Genomic DNA, 22734 nt, shown 5'->3' with positions numbered 1-22734 from the left:
ACCTCTATATATTCTGGAATATCCAAAATACATGCAACACCCTGTCACAGTTGTTTCGGAATTATCAGAAAAACATCCTAGACAAGGCATACTGATTTGGGCAGTGTATCGGGGCTTATATTCTTGATATTTCATGTTACTGATAAAATACTTGCAACGCCCTGTCACAGTTGTTTCGGAATTATCAGAAAAACATGTAAATGAATTATTTCGAGTTGAATGTGATTAATTTAGTGTTTATTCACAAATTGAGATAGTTAAAGGTTTCGCACACATTGTTATGTACGGTAGTATAGTGACAGCAGGTGGTGCGCGTGTGTGTGGTTTGTAGGCCTACGTAGTTTTGTAGTTTTCGAATTCCTGGTACAAACCTTCGTCATCATCATCTAATACTCAAACGCACCTGCTATAGAGAAATAAAAATCTCTTTATTTTATGTATAGCTGTTCCTTTATATGGGAATCCTGTTACAACACTAGCTTCTGTTGATCAGAAAATCTGTTCAAACGGCGTATTCTATATATCGAATGGAACCTTAAGCAAGAACATCAGTTTGTAATAATGTAACTGTGACTGTCAGTCAGTCTGTCTTTTCGCGTACTGGTCTTTCATCAATCCGGGGGGGGGGGGGGGTTCATAATGGGGTGTTTATGAATCCTGGTGGTATCAGTCAATCAGTCAGTCTTTCACTTGTCTCTCATCAATCTAGGGTTGATGTGTTTGAGTCCTGGTGGTAGTAGTCAGTCAGTCTTTTTCACGTACTGGTCTCTCATCAATCCAGGGGGGCATGTGTTTGTGAATCCTGGTGGTATCAGTCAATCAGTCAGTCTTTCACTTGTCTCTCATCAATTCAGGGTTCATGTGCTTGGATCCTGGTTGTGATGGTCTTTCACTGGTCTCTCATCAATCTAGGGTTGATGTGTTTGAATCCAGGTGGTAGCAGTCAGTCAGTCTTTCACTGGTCTCTCATCAATCCAGGGTTCATGTGTTTGAGTCCTGGTGGTAGCAGTCAGTCAGTCTTTCACTGGTCGCTCGTCAATTCAGGGTTGATGTGTTTGAATCCTGGTGGTAGCAGTCAGTCAGTCAGTCTTTCACTGGTCTCTCATCAATTCAGGGTTGATGTGTTTGAATCCTGGTGGTAGCAGTCAGTCAGTCTTTCACTGGTCTCTCATCAATCCAGGGTTGATGTGTTTGAATCCTGGTGTTAGCAGTCAGTCAGTCTTTCACTGGTCTCTCATCAATTCAGGGTTGATGTGTTTGAATCCTGGTGGTAGCAGTCAGTCAGTCAGTCTTTCACTGGTCTCTCATCAATTCAGGGTTGATGTGTTTGAATCCTGGTGGTAGTAGTCAGTCAGTCTTTCACTGGTCTCTCATCAATCCAGGGTTCATGTGTTTGAGTCCTGGTGGTAGCAGTCAGTCAGTCAGTCTTTCACTGGTCTCGCATCAATCCAGGGTTCATGTGTTTGAATCCTGGTGGTAGCAGTCAGTTAGTCAGTCTTTCACTGGTCTCTCATCAATTCAGGGTTGATGTGTTTGAATCCTGGTACATGCAACGGACTTCTTCAGTATAGATGAAGGACTCGGTCTTAATGGGCACAGGTTATCTAAGATAGTTACTACGGGCACATGAGATAATATAGGTATATACATTGTAAAATCCACCAAGGCCAATGAATACAAATGTCTGAAGTTCTAGGCTGAAAAACAAATCTTCTTCTAGATTTTCAGTTTTTTTGTTACTATTTTTTCCAGAAAAATACTGATTTGATTTGTTTGATGTGAACTGAAATATGAAAGGTGTTACTGAGGGTCCGACCGCGTTGATTACCGATTGATTTGGACAAAAATGTGAAAGACGCTACTGAGTGCTTTACCATATCGATAACTGAATGATTTTCTTTTGTATATTTCAATGAAACGTTCATGAAAAAATACTTAACTCGCTAATGATAAATGGGAGCAGCCCTGAAAAAACCACCTGTAGTTTCCACGGGGGTTTTAGCTAGCGTTGTTTCAAACGCGAGAATAAATAGATGACCTTTGCTCTCGAGCTCTCTCGCCGGAATAAATCAATAATTTTACTAACGGCGACGGATGAATAATGAATTATTTCTGGGGGTGTGGAGCTCTGTCTCCTCTCTCTTCTCTCTCCTCTCTCTAGCGCTTCGATCTTTAGACCGCGGTGGAATATAATAATATTGATAATATATGAAAGCACGGTACTGATGTGTGTGTGTGTATCTGATATGAGTTAAATGTGACACATTCACAGAATGTATAAATATGTGCTACGCACACGAGCGAAATTATCCAATAAAATGCCTGTATGTGAGTGTGTGTGTGTGTGACTAGATATATCGAAAATAACAGCATAGGTCGTTTGCAAATATATCGAAAAAAATATAGATCTAAGATATAGAACCAAAATGAGCTAAGACTGATCTTAAGTTGTTAGATTTGCTACGGATCTAAGACGGTCTTAGACTGGTTTTAATGTGTTAGATTGGCTATAGAACCAAATTGAGCCTAGACTGGTCTTAAGTTGTTACATTGGTTACAGAACCTAAATGAGGTTAAAGACTGATTTTAGGTTGTTGGATCGGCTAAAGAAGCAAGACGTGGTTATTAAACTGGACTAACATGGGTTCCATATAGTCGATATTTATGCCAAAAGTGGTCTTAAATATCTTAAGACTTTAATTAGAGTGGCTATGGTCTTAAACTTGTCTTAAGTATAAGCCATGAATATGGAACTGGCCATTGCATCAAAAAGGGACCCTTGGCTTGTTAGGGTCCACATCATATTTGAAAATAAAAAATGTGTCCTGTAGCTAGTAGTATATACGTATAATGGATCCTAGGTCTCCGATCATCAGGATTGCAGGTGGCCCATGAGTGGTGCCATGAAGAGATTTCTGGGTCGCAATGTGCAACTGAGGATTGCCAATCCTATGAGGCTTTTGGGGCTGTTTTGATGGTTTTAGTTTCAATTTCAATCAATTTCAACACAGGGATATCTGAATTGACAATCGATTCTTTGCTTCAGGTTTGAGTATATACCAGCCTGGAAAACTGGGCCCCTGGGTTCAAGTTAAGAACCATTCTATAAAATGGGCCCCTGTTTATCTCGAAAATGTATGTAAACCACAAAATCTTAATCGAAAAATCCTTTTTTTTTTTGCAATATATTCAGAACATTGCAAGACGATCTTAAAAAAACCGAGCAACAAGTGAAAAAATTGACCGATGAGAAAACGTCTCAACAAGCGCCAGCGACCGGCAACGGGGCCGTCTGCCAGATATGTCACAAAACGAAGTTCGCCGACGGCGTCGGACACAAATGCACGTATTGTAACCTGAAGTCGTGCGCTCGATGCGGCGGTAAAATCACTCTACGCAGCAACAAGGTGAGTTTTATCGAAACCGTTTGTAAAACGCGCTACGATATATAAGATCCGGCGCGAAGAACGAAACATCCGGATCCCGAAATGTTGTCCGGTTTAAACGATGTTTGGACTGTAGCCGCGATCATGCACGGAGACAATTCGGCCTGGGCGAAATTGGTCCGGATCAGACCCGAGTAGTATTTGGCCTGTGCCTAATTAGAAGCCGCGTTCAAACGTAAACCACTCACTTGATACTAAACAAAGTGCGTCACTTCCGGAACCAGTTGCAATTCATACACAATAATTTGACCCGTGTTAGAATTTGGCTTGGGCCTGGTCCGACGTTTTTGATCAGGCCATCGGACCAACGGATTGACATGGGCCGATTTGGCTCCTGTGTGAACAGTATGTTCTAGGCCTAATTTGGCACTGACCCAGAATGCTCGTGTGATCGTGGCTTAGGCCTTTATCCTTATAGCAGCCCATCTCCAGGAATATGAGGGGATCTTTCACCGAAATAGGACCTTGGCCTGGTCAAATTATCTTATGCGAATCCTAATTGGTTCTGGAAGTGACTTGATTCACTTGCCACAGCATCCTTCAGTAGCGAGTTAGTGATTTACGCGTAAAACGCTCTCTAATGTAGGGCAGGCCAAACATGACTCAGTTCGGGTCACTTTCTCCTGGGTCATATTGTCTCCACGCGATCGCGGCTCATCGAGCGACCGACGAGTCACCCCCGAGTTGGACAAATTTTCTCCTGCCCAAAATGATCAGACTCTGTGGAGCATCAACTGTATTATTCATACTATATATATATATATATATATATATATATATATATATATATATATATATATATATATATATATATATATATATATATATTCGTGATAATTCATGGTAATGAATGATTAAGTAATAAATTCTTATTTGGCACGCTGTTATGCGTATATATGTATTATTCTGTATGTATATATGATATTTGTCACCTGTGGGATTAGTGTGGGTGTCTGCGCGCCACTAACGTGTCAATTGATCCTAAACTCACTAGTGAATATCGCATGAGAACTAACAGAATTCATTACGAAACTGCGTAATCGGGCGTGTCCCCTACCAACTAACCAGCCGGTTTAGGATTTAGAGTAAACGTGGATCGAATCCTTTAATGATTTCATGAAATTCAAGCGCGTAATCGGAAATTTTCCAGGGACCCGTTGTTCCACACTTTATTATTACTTTGACTCAAGGTCCTACAGACCCCTTAAACCCTCTTAGATTAATTGATAGTCCACAGTTTTCTGGTTAGGATATAAGATTAGATAGGGTGCCCTCTTACGTGGAAGTCGGGGAGTTGTGAAGGAAATCTATTTTCCTTAAAAAGTCAGGGCATAGTCAGGGAATTTTCTAAAAAGCTAAAAATCAGGGGAATATGTTGAGATTGTTAGATTACACATAAAATCAAACAGTTTCCGTCTATGTTTTACGTATTTGACTGTGTTAATTGATTGGATTCTTAGCAGATCAAGTCAGGGAAAACAGTTTATAAGTCAGGGAATAGTCGGGCGGAAAGTCAAGGGAAAAAACGAGTCAAATTTAAGCCTAAAGTGGCCTGCCCTGTTATGACTATGTCATTCGTCATTACACGTACCACATGTGTTAGTAAAACGGATAAGTTCGGGCAGAATGGAAATTCCCAGTTTATGCCCGAACAAGAGATCTTACTGAAAATGAGTCAAACCAAATAAAAAGCGTGAACTCAAATTTCGAATTCCCCGGACCTGTTTTGAGTCACGCATAGTTACGCCATAGCCCGGCCGGCGAGTAGTATATTGAATAATAAATTAAAAAGTGGTTTTTGTTTGTAGTTATCGGAAGTTTTTTCATTATTCATTCATATGAGTCAGGGAAAACAACGTGTATGTCAGAGAACAGTCAGGGAAAACGATAGTCAGATAAAAGCGGCCACACTATTACCCGGTAGAAGTGCTTCAATATTATCTAGAAACATTTCAATGAAAAACACCAATTTTTCGGGTCTTTTACGTTGAAAATTGTTTGTCAAAATCCATCGTAACTTTCACAGGGGCATTAGCCGAAAAAGTCTACTCACAAATGAGTCTTATCATGTTCGTCTATCGATCACAACTGTTTACCAGAGATTTATCATTGACGTTTTGAGAATTTTTCTCATCCCTGGTACGTCCATATTGGCTGGAAAACCTGGCGAAACCCCTCAGCGCATCAGGGTTGAGCAGTACTTCTACGTGCAGTGAGAATCAGAACGACCTGTGTACCCGAACTTACAGAATAACAATTTTCATGTCAGATAGAAGAATTATGATGAAAGTTATTTACGACCCGATAGGCTATAGATACTGTATATAGATAATTACAGCCCCTATATACAATTATTTAAACAGTTAATTTGACGACATTCAGACAATGAGTACAACACTTTACATGTGTTTATAGTCAACATATGATTACAAAACTGTACTCTATTATACGCCGGGGCGCGATGTGATTATTCTAACGTAACGCTTTTATTATTCGTCGTTCACTGTTGAATTCATAATGAATGACCTCGGCGAAATGAGAACTGATAATTTATTCATCTACCAGATGCTCACAATTATTATGAGGACTGAATTGGCATGTAACATCTGTTAGGGGGCGATAGTTGAAGAACACACTGGGAACCGGGCATTGGAGGAGGCCGGTGACCTCTGACGTTCATCGAAGATTGAGCGCGTCTTTATGGTCGTCACAGGCGTCAGTTCCGTTTCAGCCACAGGTCAAAAAGTATTCAAAAGCAGAGGCGGATTTAGACCGTGTCGACCGTATCACCCGACACAGTCGGAATTTTAAAGTGCCTTTTTATTTTTTCTCTGTTTCAAAATTTGCCACCTGAGATACACAATAGATAATTTTCCTAAATATATAACCTATGTTTCTTGACTAAATGCCTCTAAGAGATGCTCAGAAAGCTCTAAAATGATAGTAAAATTTAGAAAAAAAAGATTTTGCTGATATGCCTTTCCGCCCTAAATTAAGAATATATGCCCTTTTTATTGGTCGACATGGTCACAACACGCCCCTGGATCCGCCCCTGAAAAGTCGTCACTCTTTTGGTCGGAGTTTGTATCGATGTGAATATCGGTTGGACCGAGTTCGTCGTAGATGATTAAAATCAGTTTCGTTTAAACAAGAAAGTAATGCAGTATCGTCGGTTCAATCATTTGTAGCTGAAGCCATGATTAATGCATGTACCTGATAGGGTTGGCTCCGGGAATATCTAGATAAGGGAATTCGGAGCCACCCCTTTCTCTGGTGAATGGTTGTGAGCGGTTTTGGCAATGGCGGAGAACTTCAGTCTAACGTGAAAACGCTCTGTCCGTATCGGAAGGATGCCCTTTTTAATCTTGAGCAAAAAAGTGTCCAAAATGTTTATTATCGCTCCGTACGGTGCACCGTAGGCGTGTTATTATTCGTTAACAAACCTTTCCGCGTTTTCCCTATTTATATTGTCACACGGCGCGGCGTGTCGCCGCCCGTGACGTCATCGCGAATCAGACGGCATTGTTCGTGTATAAGTACGCGGACATCGATGATGTCATCAACCGTTACCAGGCAACTGTCATAATCCGACACGAGACAATTGATACGCGTTTAAAACTATGAAATAAAATCCTGTCATGTTTTTGTCGTGTCTGAAAGCTGGGCGGAATTTGACTCTATTAGACTGTGTCCACAGTTGTGAGGGTTTGATTTAGGACCCAGTTACTCAGTTGTATGGGTCTAATTAGGCTCTTAACCCAGTTTTACACTGGGTGTGGGGTTTATTAATTTGATACTGGACCCAGTTTTACACTTGTGTGGGTTTATTAATTTGATACTGAACCCAGTTCCACAGTTGTGTGGGTTTGATTTAACTCTAAACTCAGTTCTACAGTTGTGTGGGTTTAATTTGACACTGGATCCAGTTCCACAGTTGTGTGGGTTTAATTCGACTCTGGATCCAGTTCCACAGTTGTGTGGGCTCTATTTGACTCTGGATCCAGTTCCACAGTTGTGTGGGTTTAATTTGATTCTAGGCTCAGTTCCAAAGTTGTAGTTCCTATAATTACATTCAAATGATAAATTTAAAAACAATTTATTTCTACAAATTAGATCATCAATCCGCGACTTCGTAGAAACTCTGACTCAAGTTCGCACGCGTATTATACATATATCTAGATGAATTAGGGTATAATTTTTGCAGGTTGCAAGTTGTAACTTGTCGCTAAAGCGCGACGCAAATTGATGTATATAATGGAATTTATAGCTGGGTAAGTGTGAGGGTTTGTAACGCGAGGTCTAACCCCTCGTGGCCTCACGAGTTCTCGTATGACTCATTCGTTTTCTAATAATCACCGGGCAATAATATAATTACACTCGAACCGATATCGCCGCGGCGACGACAATGGCGATCGTAACGATTTCGTAATTTTCTAATAACGTTACGTCGTCGGACGATCGCGGCCTCCGCGACCCGAGACTTCGCGCCCGCCCGCGACTAGATAGCGTGACATCACCAACAATGATCGTCGTTCGTTCCCACGGCGACCATTTCGCCTACGCGACTAATTCGATAACTCGTAAATGCGTATGGATATCCATGAAATAGTGTGAACCGCACGCAGCCTATACATTCTCTTTCAGTCGCGACAATTATCTCGTTGAAAAATGAAATAGTTAAAATCGGGAATGCTTCATATACTCTTTCTTTCTTTCTCATTCTCTTCCTTCTTCCTCTGCTTTCCTTTATCATTTCTTTTTTCATCTCTTTTCTCTTTCCTCCTTCCCAATGATCTCTCTCTCTCTCAGCCCTTTTATCCTTCTCTTTCCCGGCTCCTTATCTCTCGCACACTCCTTTCTGAACCTTGCCCACATTTTCCCCCTCTCTACCTCTCTCTACCTCTATCTACCTATATCTATCTTCTCACCTCTCACACCCCTTTCTGAACCTTGTTCTCATTTCCCCTCTCTCTTTTCTCACCTCTCACACCCCTTTCTGAATCTTGTTCTCATTTCCCCCTCTACCTCTATCGACCTCTCTCTCCTCTTCTCACAGCTCTCTCCTGTGTCCTATCTATCTTTCCTATTTTTGCTTCTCTCCTCACACAATCCTCCCACCCTTTCCTTGTGATCCGCTCAGATCTAGGGTCTCATTCAGGGTCGCACCTGTCTCCCATGATTGAGCATAAGGTCATCACAGGGCACTCCTAAAGAAAGCTTATCGGAAAAAATGAACTCATTCTTGGAAATACAGAGAACGAGCTCATGAATTTAGACTTTTTATATCAGTTTAATTATCCTTTCTCTCATAAAATTTCAGGGTAATGATATTTTTTGGGGTGGTATGCACCCCCTGCACCCTGCCCTTCGACCCGCCTATTTCCCCATCACTATTGTTGCTCCCTCTCTTCCTCGCGCTCTCCACCTCTCCCCCTTCACGTTCCTCTCCTGTTTCCTCCTATCATCCCCATTGATGCTCCTTCCCTCCACGCTATCAATCGTTTTCATATTTAACCCTCTCCTCTCGACCTCCCCTGTCCCTCTGTTCATATGTTCCTTTCTTGCATGTCTTATCCCCTCCCTGCAACCTTTCCTGCTGCCTTCTTCAATTTTATTTCGACCCTCTCATCTCTCGCCCCTTTCACCATCGCCATCCCATTTTCTTCCTCATCACTCTCGTCTCCCCATCCCCTCGTCTGTTCGGCTATGTTGTTATATATGTGTCTCATTTCTCATTCACTTACCCGCACGTAGCCAGAGAGAGAGAGAGAGAGAGAGAGAGAGAGAGAGAGAGAGAGAGAGAGAGAGAGAGAGAGGGAGAGAGCAAGCTAGCGTTCGCCTTTAGTCTCATTTATTTACGGTTGCCATGGTAATCGTATTGGATTGTGTGAGAGTTTGACATCGTTATCATGATGCTGTATCAGCCTGATTCAGCAGCAGCAGCAGCAGCAGCAGTAGCAGCAACAATCCAGCATCCACTACCTCAGACTTATACTTACTGAATTTCCAATTCAGTGCGTTGTCTATGATATTGCTTCTACTCTTTCACCCACTCGTTTCCCTATTTCTTTCTCTCTATTCCCCTCTCCTTCCTTTCCCCCTTTTTGACCCCTTCTCAAAATCCAGGGGACCAGAAAATCTGTCCGTTATAACCGATAGTTTGTTATGACCATTCTATTCAGTCAAGACCTCGTTATAACGAACTTCAGGCCACCAGAAATCTGTTCATTGTAACTGATAATTCCATATAGTGGAACATCAGCAAACTTCAGGGCACCAGGGCACCAGAAAATCTGTTCGTTATAGCAGTGGACTTCTAGTGGGTATTCTATGTAGAGTGGCACTCGTTATAACCAACTTCAGGAGACCAGAAAATCTATTCGTTATAATCTATAGTTAATTCTATGTCATGGAACCTCGTAACAATCTGTTCGTCATCACCAAGGGCCAGTTCCATAGTAGAGACTTAAGTCCAAAATCTTAATTGAGAGTTGTTAGATTGGCTGAAGAACTGAGTTGGTCTTAGACTGGTCTTAAGTCTAAGCCATGTCTTTGGAACCGGCCCTTAGATCATATCTAGTATGAAATTGCAGTGGAGCCTCGTTACAATAAATAACCATAGAAATGACTGCTGAATTTTCAAATGTTTGATGCATTGTTGCTTGCGCCTGTCGCGGGTCTATTTTTAGACTGCTGTCGCGTTTGACTCATGTTCGATTTTACGAGATGATTTTCTGGTACCTGGAGATGACAGCGGAATAATATTCGGCGCCGAAACATGACACTTGAGTCACTTATGACTCAAAAAGCGCGGATAAATGACTACGATCCTATAGATATCTATATCGTTCGAGTCGTCTAATTTGTTGTTATAGTCGGCAAATATAGTTATTGATTGATTGATTTATCAGATATCAATCAATCAATATTTTCCTAAGAATTGAACTTGGGCGCTATATATCTTATGTATAACCTAAAAATTTGTGTCTTCGAAGCAACTGAATAAAGAAAAGGCAGATTTTTTTGTCAACTACATGGATCTTCCTGACTGGGTAAAGGGTTCGGGGGGAAGATCCTCCCCTAACTGAATTTTGGGTCCAGGCCACGAAATGTTTAGACTAAAAAATCTGCAATTTCTATCGACGAATTCGCGTTTTCAACGATTCAATTAACCGTTTGTTAAACTCAAAACTTTTAAAAAAATCTTTACCCCGGAAACGATACAATACACTTTTCGATGAAATATTATCTCATTCGCTCTTTTAAATGTCTCTCGAATATAACTGTTCAAAACTTTATCTTTCCTTTCAAAACTCCTCTCGATGTTTATATATTTTGATTTTGTGAATATATATGATGTATTTATATATATCTATTTGATGTTTTCTGGAACGATATTTGTCTTTGCAGCCGATCACTAATACACCAGATAACAGTGGAACCAGTGTAAGTGTATGTTGTGTGTCTCGTGTTCTCAGTTTCGAGTAGATTTACTCTTTAGATATTTATTCTTCGATCTTCTTTTTGCAGTAAATAGAATCTTCGATTAGTCTAGATCATTTTATTTGAGTAAATATACTCTTAGATTCGTCATTAGTAATATTTACTCGGTCGTATGTCTTTTCGTTGTGTGCGTCTGTCTGTCTGTCTGTCTGTGGCTGGATCCGTGTAGTACCAGTTCTTCGGAGGGAGTTTTAGATTTGATGCGGTTATCGTTACTGCGTTAACTTTAAAACAACCGTCTGGCAACTGGACGTTTCATATCTTGAATTCTTTATTTCCTATTTCAATCTATTTTCATGTATGTTTGTCTAATCATCAGGACCATTTAATGCTAGTAGCACAGCTGGTAGATCCCCTATTGCCACAGCAGTTGATGTCCTACGGTACACTAGCGCCATCTGGTGGATCTTGACTTGCCACTAGTGGAATCCTCTATTGTGCAGTAGTTGATGTCCCACTGTACACTAGCGCCACCTGGTGGATCCCCACTTACCACAAGTGGAATCCACTATTGCCGCAGTGGTTGATGTCCTACTACACACTAGCGCACCTGGTGGATCCTCACTTGCCACAAGTGGAATCCTCAATTGCTGCAGTAGTTGATGTCCTATCATACACTAGCGCACCTGGTGGATCCTCACTAACCATTAGTGGAATCCTCAATTGCCACAGAAGTTAATGTCCTACTGCACACTAGCAAACCTAGTGAATCCTCACTTGCCACAGGTGGAAACCTCTATTGTTGCACAGTAGCGGTCCTTGGAAAAACAACATTCAACTTATGGAATTTTGTTCTATTATGATGATATATTTTAATCCAAGAATGCCCTGAAAATTCATGAAGTTCAAATACAGATATTGATAAAAGGATATATATATCACGTAAACAAACCATTCTCATACAATCAACTATTAGCTGATGAATTTCCGATGAAAATAATTCTCGCCAACTATTTTTTCGGAAGGTTGATAATTAATCTCCCAGGCTGTGATGATAATTACCGCTAAACTCCTACTGACTGGCCTTTACAACACCTCCGTTAGAGTTTGTTTGTTGCAATTTAATCCACCCCCATTCCCGAAAAACCAATTCCCCTGGAACGAGTTTGTTTTGAAGTGTTAGTGTTTCACATGTAGGGCCAGTTTAGGCCAAAAATGTCTTGATGTTTAGGTAAGGACAATGATTCTTCATTTTAGGACAGGAAAAAGTTAGCCTTTTATGTATTCTGACTTTTTACTTGTAGCTGTGGACATTTTGCTATGCTATTTAGCGAGGGGAAACAGTCTGCTGCAATCTTCTGCTTCCTTCATTTAAACAGGGAGGGAACACTATTACTACGTTCAAGATTCTTGGGAAACACTGTAGAATGGGAAATAAATGTGGAGATGAGTGGATATTACTGTGGAAGGACATTTATGGATTGGCACAACTAATGTTCAAGCACCAAAGACATGTGGACCGCCCTATGGAGGCCCGGGGTTCCGCAGTCAGATTTAATGCATGCGTTTAGAGGCTGTTGCATGATTGATGCATATGGCCTTATCTGACCTGATCTAATTGCTAAGAGAAAATAACGCGCATAAGAAAGTGGCATTTTTCGACGCTGTAGAAATTAGAGAAAATGTAGACTTTGGGCGTTCGTGGAGGGTTTGCACCAATCGTAAGCCGTCCCCCTAGACTTACCAAGGAAAGGCAGTGCTGCAGAAGCGGGGGGGGGGGGGATATGTGAAAATGGAAGTAGACTGCTGCTGGGGTGGTTGGGTGGGTGTTTGGGGTATCAGTGTTTTAGATAGAACTCATTGAAATCATGAAATCTAAACATGAATGTCATTGTTTCAGCAGTTTACGACTACTGGTGATGTACAGCAGTTTTGTGAGGTAAATCACCATCTACGCAAAAAAACTCTCGCTGTTTTTTTTTTCTACTTTTCATTTTCAAAAATTGTCTTCAGTGTTGTCTTTCCCGCGGCGTAAAATTCGCGCGCGTTAATTCGACTGCAGTTTTATCTCCCAGGCGCGGCGGCGGCGTTTCTTGATCAAAATTTTTGCATTTTTTAAAAATTTTTCGACATCTAAATTTTTTCGACATTATTTATCAAATTAGCCAAGTGAAAGCCGGTGCTGCTGTTTATAGGTGTTAGTTAATTTTTGCACGTGTCGATTGCTGTGTAAACGTAGATTTTAGAAATATCGGGGTCCAACACAGTTTGTCGGGTAGTTTAGGAAAAACTTCGCACAAAGTATAATCAAATTTTGGCTTACAAATTTTTATGTTACACAATTTAATTTTTCACAACAATTATCAAAATTCAATAAGAATCAAATAAGAATAAAAAATCAATGAGAATCAAAATTGGAGGTTGAAAACCTCGGCCCCGCCCCACGCGCGCACTTGCACATGATTCTATTTTTCTAGATTTGACCGTATGAAAACTTCGTAAGCATGAGCAAAAAATATATCGAAATTGTCATAATTTTCGAAAAAGGCCGAAAGAAAAAAATTCACAATCGTGGTTCATTTTTTTTCTTCAACGAGAATGAAAATTGTGTCAGAGCATGAATTATATTTTAATGTTAGACAAAGTAGAATTGATGTTTGAAGTGAATGAATTAGAAATGAAGTAAATAATTCGGTGAATGAATGAATTAAATGAATGAAATCGTTGGGTGATCATTGTGAGGAGTGATGGACTGTTGATCTCGCGGACTCGAGAATGGTGCAAGCGTGAAATCGTTCTTACACCCGACTCGGGAAACAGATTATTTATGAATATGGCAACTTCATAGAACATTCTCGAGTGGTAGGACTTCTAGATCCTCAGGGGCCAGTTGCACAGTTGTGACTTAAGTCCATAATTGGTCTTAAATCTTAAGACTGGTCTCAAGTTGTTAGATTGGCTATAGAACGAAGTTGGTCTTAGGCTGATCTTAGGTCTAAGCCATGAGACTATGCAACTGGCCCCTGGAACTATTGTTGTATCGTTCTAAACCATTAAAGATTATGGTAACACCTTAGCAGGGTGTCCGTGATAGGAAAACAGGCTTCCGACTGATTTCAAACACCTTTTCACATCATTGCTTAAAACTTCAAATGATTAAAAATGATTTATCCGTGGTCGTTCAGGATTCGTTTGACCTAGTTATAATCCGTCAATGTCACGACAGGGTCGTCGTCGACGTCGTCGTCATCGGTTACCATCGTTTGAATCCATCAATGCGTTCTCGGTCGTCGTGGCGACCACCGCTGTACTGATACATTCATTGATTGATCAGTAACCGGCTAATATTAGAATAGTTTCACTGACGTCATCAACACTGATCGGTGAGATTACACTGCGCGCTACTCTCACTCTACTCTCCTTTCTCTCTTCTCTTTCGATCACTGGGTAGAACACTGCTCTCCTCTCTCTCTCTTTTGATCACTCTCGGGGCCCTTCACTTTGTCAGTAAGATAGTAGGACATGCTTTTTCCCAGACTCATGGAAATCACCCCTATTTAGGAATTTTGTCCAACCCTTTTTCGCAGTATCTCGCGTCCCTTTTCACCGAATATCAAATTGTATGTATTACTGTGAAGACCGTGGAAACAATCTTTCTGATGATATGATATTTTTCCACAAATGAGGAAAGCATAAAAACAACCCTTTAAAAAAAAAACAATTGCGGAGTCTGCTTGAAAAAATCTGTGAAACCTCCCCTTTTCTCCGATATCTCTGTCCTAGATCAAATCTAATTTTTGACACTTTCTCCTAAGATTTCTCGGGAATTCGGACACTCCTTACTTGGTATATAGAAAGTAACGGGGCCAGGCGATCACTGCGTATGGTGCTGTTTTCCCTTCCCTGTTACGCTCTTGATGTAGCAAAACATTGGACTCTTATATACCACTCTCTCCCTCAACCACCGCCCTCTTTTTCTCCTCATCCAGTGAGGATATTACATTCACTACTCTTAACTCAAATTGCTCTCCCTCTCCTGTCGTGTTCCCTCTCCACCTCTGCTCCTTCCACCCTACCCTCTCCTAACTATTCCCTATACATTCTCCCTTTTTTCCATCTCACTCCCTCGCTCTAAATCATCTTTCCATCGATCTACCCATTATTCCCCCTTCCCTTCCCTATAGTCCCTGTATATCTCGCAACTCTTTTTCCTCTCTCCGCTCTTCCAGTCTTTCCGTGGAACGTCGGTGTCTATTCAGGATCCTGTTCGAACAGGAGATAGATAGCCGAGGATCATAGATCATACCAGGGACTTCTCCGAGACCGTACCCTGCACCACAATTCCACACTAGTCTGTCCGTCTGCTGCTGCTGACTAATTGAGACACCCCGAATTAAATACAAGATATATATCTATATTTATATATAAATATTTATGTATATATATATATTATATATGTATATATATATATATTTAAACGAGGTTCCAGCAGTCAGCGAGCAAGATCGTGGTGTCAGTATTATAAGGGAGTGTGTGGATGGCTGGCTTCTGTCTCGGTACTGTGTGCTCTACTGGTTGTCATGGTAACTGCCTCGCTATATGCATGTGGGAGTATATTCTTCCATAGAATCGTTCGTTCGTTCGTTCGTTCGTTCGTCCGCGGGCAGATGACGACGATGGTAAATTCATCGCGTCGAATCATCACCTCGAATATAACGCCATCGACGTCGCTCTCTGGAAATAGTTCTGAAAAAGGGAGATCGCGGCGACCTCTAAGATGACCCTTCGCGGGCGGATCCAAGATTTTGCGACTTGAAAACTAGAAGTTTTGAGATACGATTTTCCTGCATCTGAAGCTGATTTGAGTCGCGAAACTGGCGTGCGCTACAGAGTCTTCATTGCGACTTGACTATTCCCTGAAAATATCAAAATAAATCTCTAAATCAGAATAATTTTCAATTGAATTACTATGTTTGATGTGAAATGAGTCTCATGTTTGGTGTTAACTACAAAAATTTGAGGTAGTCCCGTCTGCACTATACCGCAGATAGGGATGTAAATGTTTATGGTAAAAATGTTACCTTTGGCCATGGAGGGGTGCGGCCCTGATTCCTGGTGGAACATCCTCTGTATCCACCCCTGCCTTCCCTCTGCAGTGAGAAAGATAGAGCTTCCTGACTGAAGGAGTTGAATTGACCCCTGCACTGCTTTGAGAGATGATCCTCTCACCTTGAACTTAGGTAACTTCCCCTCACTTAGTTGAGAGGTAGACGAATGGGACATTGATTGAGAGAGGGAGTGGTAACCCTCGTCCTCCATTCTGATGGTCATAATCTATTCTATGAAAGCCCCGATCTCTACCTATTTTTTGAATGAGATGACTCCCTCTGCACCAATGGAGAGGGGCGGCACTTCAAGACTACCCGTACCCCATTCTTCAACTTCACAGATGAGACCTATAACGCGGGATCGCTTTTTCGATTGTTATTTTTCAGACCGTCTGGGCTTGTAACGTGTGTCGCAAAAAGCAGGAAATACTCGCCAAAACGGGACAATGGTACCACGGCGGCATGGCGAAACCGGTGGCGCTCGACGTCGACGTCGAACAACAACAACAGCAACAATTACTCGTACTCCAGCAGCAGGGAGGCGGCAGCGGTAAACCTCCGGGACGGTCGGAAACTGTGCCATCGAATCTCGATCGTCGTTCCCGTAATGAATCGACGACGCATGACTCGGGACAAAGTTCCTCGGAGAAAGAGAATATACAATCGAAATCCGACGGCGGTGGCGGCCGTACGAACCAGCAGCCGATACAACGGACCGGTAGTTTATTAGGTAAAGAATTAAAGCGACAGTATTCGATGACCGATGTAGGTCAGAAGGGCGGAGGTAGCAGCAGCGGCGGCGGTGCCGGAGGTGAACGCGCGCAGCCTACCGGCGGACGCGAGCGTATCGGATCGGCCGGACATGAACGCGATAATAGAGATAGAGGACGCTCGGATCAGTCGGAGCGCGGGCAGACGAGTCCGCGCGACGGAGCCGAGCGCTCGCGCAGCCACGATCGTTACCGCGACGACGATCGTTTGAACGAAACGCCGTCGCATCGTCGGGCCGCGCCGCCTGGCGACTCGCGCGATGATCGGTTACGCGGGTCGTCGCGTGAACGACGGAATAGAGAGCCACCTGGTGACAGATATAGAGAACCATCGAGAGATCGAACAAGGTTTGTATCGGCCATTTTTAATATGGTTTCTAAAAAAAACTGGGCCGGTTTTATAGACTGGTATTAACTTTAACCCTAGGACTAACTCAATCGATAATGGATTGGGTTAGCCCCTCGGGTTATAGGTAATGTCAGTCTATAAAATTTGCCCTCAGTTTACTGAATAAGGAAGAACCTTCGAAAATGATTCCTTTGAATCCCTCACAACGCTAGAAAAAACCTCCTTCCTCGCCAAATATTAAGAAATATCTGCAAAACAATTTCCATTCTACACCTCAGAAGCACTATAGCTGCCAACTACTAAGTTATGTCTTAGTTCTGGTTCTGCCATCATTGTCACTATGAGTTATCTCATTGTGCCTGTTCTGCCGTTATTGCCACTACGAGTTATATTATAGGTAGTTTTTCTAATTGATTCTTAGGCACACAGAAATATTAGTTGGCAATGTGAACAAACTCAGCTTCATTCTCAACGCTCAATTGTCAATTTGAATAATGGCTGACTATATGTAAAGGCTCTATTGCCAACTATGATAACTTGTAGTTGTCACTGGGAAGAACCACAGCTATACAGTTAATGTGAACCCACAAAATGATTTCAATGTTATTTATTTATTTAGGGAACCTTTGGATCGCAGACGAGAGACCTCTAGCGATAGAGATCGGTACCGCGAGGGTCGCGACGCCCGGGACCTCGTCGATCACTCGTCGACCCAGCGAGATCTACGCGAACAGGACATCCGCGATCATGACCACTACCAACAACAACAACAGCAACAACAACAACGCGGAGGAGGCGCCGGAGAATTCCGTGAGTCACCCGAGCGACGTAACTACGACGACCAGATGGACCGACGTCGACGCGGCAGTCCGCACGACGTCGACCGCATGAGCGAACACTCGTCGCACCACAGCGACCGCGGATACTCCTCCAACGATCGTAGAATCCGCGGCGCCGGAGGAGAGCCGTCGTCGTCGACGCGTCCTCCGAGCGCAGAGCGTCGCGAGTTGAGCCGCGTCGGGTCGGGTCGCAGCGACCGCGGCGGCGGCGGCAGCGATCGCAACGGCGACCGCGGACACAATCATTCGACGGCGAATAAAGACCTAGTCGTCGTGGATAATAATAGTTATGAGCGCGAGTTAGATCGGACTGTCGTCGTGGTGAACAACACCGCGGAATCGTGCGGCCCGAACAACATCCAAATGCAGCACCTCGACCCGAGTTCGGCGGCGAACAAAACGTCGAAGCGCAACCGGCAAAAAGTCGAAAGCATGTTGCGTAACGACTCGCTGAGCTCCGATCCGTCGGACTGCCCGCGGCCGCCGCCGCCAAAACCGCATAAACACAAAAAAGGCAAAAAACAACGACAACGATCGTTGAGCAGCTCCGACGACGAGATACGCTCGACTCCGGAGTGCTCCAGCTGCGGCGAGGAACCGGAAATCGAGAGCGAAAGCGTCAGCGAGAAAGGTAGGAGGAGATTAATTCAAATTCGTTTGTCACATTCGTCGTGCGTTTCGTTTTTAGTTTCGAAAGAAAAGTTTCATTTTGGTTTTTTTATTGGATAAATTTTTGCCCCGATCTCCCCCCCCCCCCCCCCCCCGGGCCCATAAACCTACCCCTTTAACGCGCGGCGATTGTTTGAAATAATCTACGAAATGGTTTTACGGATAGAAGAAAAAGTGGATTTCGACCCCACTGTTAATCAAAGCCGTACTAAAAATAGTTTCAACACCCCTTACGATTCAAAACTCCCCTTTCCCCCACAGAAGTATGAAGCGATAGACTATAGTATAATTTCGAGGCCCTCTCCACAGCAATGCGAGAAGTAAACTGAACATAATTTCAAGGACCTTCCCCCTCCGATACGTGACATTAACAGACTTCCTACCAGGAAACACGAGATCTACCTATAACGAACTTCAAGGTTCCTTCCCCCGATAGATCAAGACCCTCTCCCGCACAGCAATGCGAGAATGGAACGAAAAATTCCATGGTTCTTTCCCTTGATAACGCGTAGCTTGAAAATGCGACAATCAATATAAAAATTAGTCAGAAAAGTCTGTTCGTTTTTTTACGCGAAAACGATAAAAGTATCGAGATTACGTCCGCGCGCGCGCGCGTCTATAGTTTCCATTCAGAGATTCGATGTTATTCGGCGAGGGTTTATTTCGTCATCGGTTCCCAATAACAACCGGTATTCAGCATCATAACACGATATGAAATATATCTATGAATAGTTTGTGCAAATACGGGATTGAAATATGGCCGACCGGCTGACATGGGGATCCAGAAGAGGCAAGCTTATGATGGGACAGGGTGGCCACCTACCTGGAAATCAGGGAAAAACCGGGGAATTTTCTTTTCTTAAAAAAAGTCTGGGCTAATCAGGGAATTGTGTTAAAAACAGCTAAAGATCAGGGAAAAGTCATGGAAATTTGTTGAGGTTGCTAGATCACGCGTAACATCAAGCAGTTTCCGTCTATGTCTTGCGTATTTGACTGTGTTAAATGATTGGATTCTTTAACAGACCAAGTCAGGGAAAATAACGTGCATGCCAGGGAATAGTCGGGGGAAGAGCAAGTCAAATCCAAGTGGCCACCCCTGATAGAATCTTACAGATAGGTAGTGACAATGTGAAAATATAGATATTTTCCACGAATGGTTTGTCGCGCATCAGGGAGATGTAGAGTAGAGGTATTTTCAGTAGGATCACCGCGCATCAGATAGGAGGGAGGGAGGGGGGACGGGCGAGGTTTAGAACAGAACGGGGGGAGTAAATATCCATAAAATATTAAGCGTAGATATTTCCTGTTAGCATTGTCACACGAGAGGGGTTATAGAGGCGTGTATTAGTACGCGCGCGATACCGGTATGAATAGAAACCTGACATTGAGAGACCATCGGCGTTGTTGTGAGGACGCGAGTGGGGGTATCATTGGCCGCGAACCGGAAATACGAATTCTTTACTAATATTACTCGCTATTATTTACTAACACTTACATTGCTACGGTAACCGGCGCGCGGCGTTGTTTGTTTACGCATTAGCCGCGCGTACGCGTATCGGAGGACCGGCGTTAACCCTCTCGCGGCGTCGGCGTGCGTCGTCGCGCGCCAGTAGTACCCACCCATTCACTGATTAACCTCTATACTCTGAAAAACGGTTATATTCGCGTCGCGCGGAGACTCCGTTCTACGCTGCGCGCCGCCGTGTATATATGCATCGCGATGTTGCTCGTTGCCATAGCGACGGTTAGGTACGGCAGCATCTAAAACCCTTGGTCGTCGTCGACGATGATGCTGCTGCTGCTTTATGAATTTCTGCGTGCATTAATCGCGAGCACATGGCCGACCTGAAATTAATTCGACGCCTTGTTTGAATAATATCAGACGAAATAAAAATCGTTATTATATAAGGACCCCTCCTGCCCCCTCGGTGACCCTAAAATCAATCGCAGTCTTTTTAATCTATGACAACCAAAAATTTCACGCCCGAATAATTATTTTTCGGCTAAAATAGAATGATACCTTGTTTCTCCGCATGAGTTGGGTCACTTTTGTAAACCTCAATAGAATTTGTAATCAGGCGATTTCGATAGCTGCCGGGTCTGTTGTGGCTAGATTGATCGTGATTTTGAAAAAAGGTTATAATGTACAGCGGAGATAGGTGGATGACCGGGTCAACTTTAAAACTCAGCAGAAAGGAGAAACAAGGTAGCAACTTCTTAAGCCTTATCTCAAAGGTTTCAAAATTCTGAACTTTTTGTATTATTTGATATTTTATGTGTGAATATGTGTATTTTGTTTAGATTTTTGTATCGTAAATCTCCAATTCAGTAACTTCCCTATAGCCTGGCCTAATAATATCGCAGAATCATGAGTCAGTTTTGACTGCAGTGACTGGCTTATAGACCAGTTTTAACTTTAACCCCAATGGCCTGGCTTGATACACCAAATAAATACCTAATGAAAATTCAACCAGTATGTGTAATTATATGATAAACGATTTGCTGGACTCAGTTCCATTGTTATGAGTTAGATTTGATTCTACTTTCAGTGAAAAATTAGTACCTTTTTTGATCGCTTGATAAAATGAGAGCAACGATCTGTGGAACTGACCGTAATGAGCGAAAACTCAAAGCAAAAATTCATTAAATTCAAAAACAGTTCATTTTAGATTTCTGATTACTTAGCAATGGAACCGAGTCCAGGGTTGAGTTTCTTGAATCAAGTTTGACTGATATATTTTGTTTCATCGCTACTCGCTACTTCGCATTGTCAATGAGGAAAAAACAGAGCAAACTCAACCGATTTAAGCTTAAACTTTTTCACGAAACCGCACCCAGGAGGCTATCTTCATCCCTGCGGCTGTTAACCCTTTCATCGCTGAACGCACTCTTTGTTGGAATTCACTGACACGTTCGCGAAATTCTACGAACGGGAACGAACAACTCGGTACTTATCCCGCGCGGAATTCCTTCGCTTCGATTTCTGATCGAATTCGCGTACGGAATATTATTTCGAAAAGACGATTAAAAAGTGTGCGTCAGGGATGAAAAAAAAATCAAATTAAATACTCCGGAGCCAGTTCCACGGTTGGCGCTTGATGAGGTTGTTTACAAATATCTAAACTGAGAGGCAAATTCCCACCGGAAGAACTATGGAACTATGGAACCGGGTCCGGGCTAATTTCGATGTTTATGTTTCAGTGAATTATCTCTTCGCTTATGTCTCTTCTCTGGCTGTATTATATCTCACTATCTCTGATCCATGGCGAATGTTGTTTCCTCGAATTAAGTTGTGTTTAAACTGTTAATTAGAAAACACTGGTCGTTGATGTGATATCCGTGCGAGTGTCAGTCACCACGTGTGACGACTGGTCATATTTCTGTCATCGAATATTCCGACTGTTGAAATCTGAATTTTCCTTTCAAAATAACACACTATAATCCGTGTATACTGTAGATAAATGAAGAAATCCCACACTTCGAATTTAAAATCATGCGATCAAATTTATTATCATGAAACCACAATAACAATGAACACGGGGTTTTTCGGCTGTTGACTAACAGCCATCATCAGGTGGTTTCATGATAATAAATTTGATCGTATAATTTTAAATTTGAAGTGTGGGATTTCTTCATTAATCCGGAAGCTGTTTGTAGACTTTCAGGGTTCCGCTAGAAGCTTTTCCTGATTTTCACTATTTTGTCCCAAGAGATACCGATTTGATTTGTTAAATGTGTACGGAAATGGGAAATGTGAAATCTCTTACCGACGGTCTTAACGATGATTACTGATTAGTTTGAACATTATCATTCATATTTTAATGAAATGTTTCTGAAAAAATGTCCCTTATTTATCAGAGGTTGGCAGTCCTGGGAAACTGATTGAACATTTTCTTTTACATCGCAAAGATATGTTCGACTTGTTACTGATAGTGGAGGTTGGCAGTCCTGTTAGAACTGAGCAAGATGAATTTGCCCTTGCAATAATAATCTGATACTTATTCAAATCGAATATCCGCTGAGAAAATATGACCAGTCGCGCTTAAGCATTGTTACCTGAGTGTCCATGGTAACATCCTGGTAACTATGGGGCCACCATGATGACCATCC

General features: G+C 42.4%; 1 protein-coding gene across 1 annotated transcript in view; it reads left to right on the top strand.

Moving 5' to 3' along the window:
- The window catches only part of LOC141910372 (regulating synaptic membrane exocytosis protein 2-like), a 52255-nt gene that overhangs the window by 5268 nt on the left and 24253 nt on the right, over positions 1-22734 (top strand). The window contains 3 exon segments of the mRNA XM_074801105.1: positions 3194-3407; positions 16385-17115; positions 17736-18586. Coding sequence (XP_074657206.1) covers positions 3194-3407; positions 16385-17115; positions 17736-18586 — 1796 coding nt within the window.

The sequence above is a fragment of the Tubulanus polymorphus genome, chromosome 8 (genome assembly GCF_964204645.1).
Source record: "Tubulanus polymorphus chromosome 8, tnTubPoly1.2, whole genome shotgun sequence".
Classification (NCBI taxonomy): domain Eukaryota; kingdom Metazoa; phylum Nemertea; class Palaeonemertea; order Tubulaniformes; family Tubulanidae; genus Tubulanus; species Tubulanus polymorphus.
The sequence above is the reverse complement of the archived record's forward strand: the minus strand, read 5'-3'. Positions and strand labels throughout refer to the sequence as shown.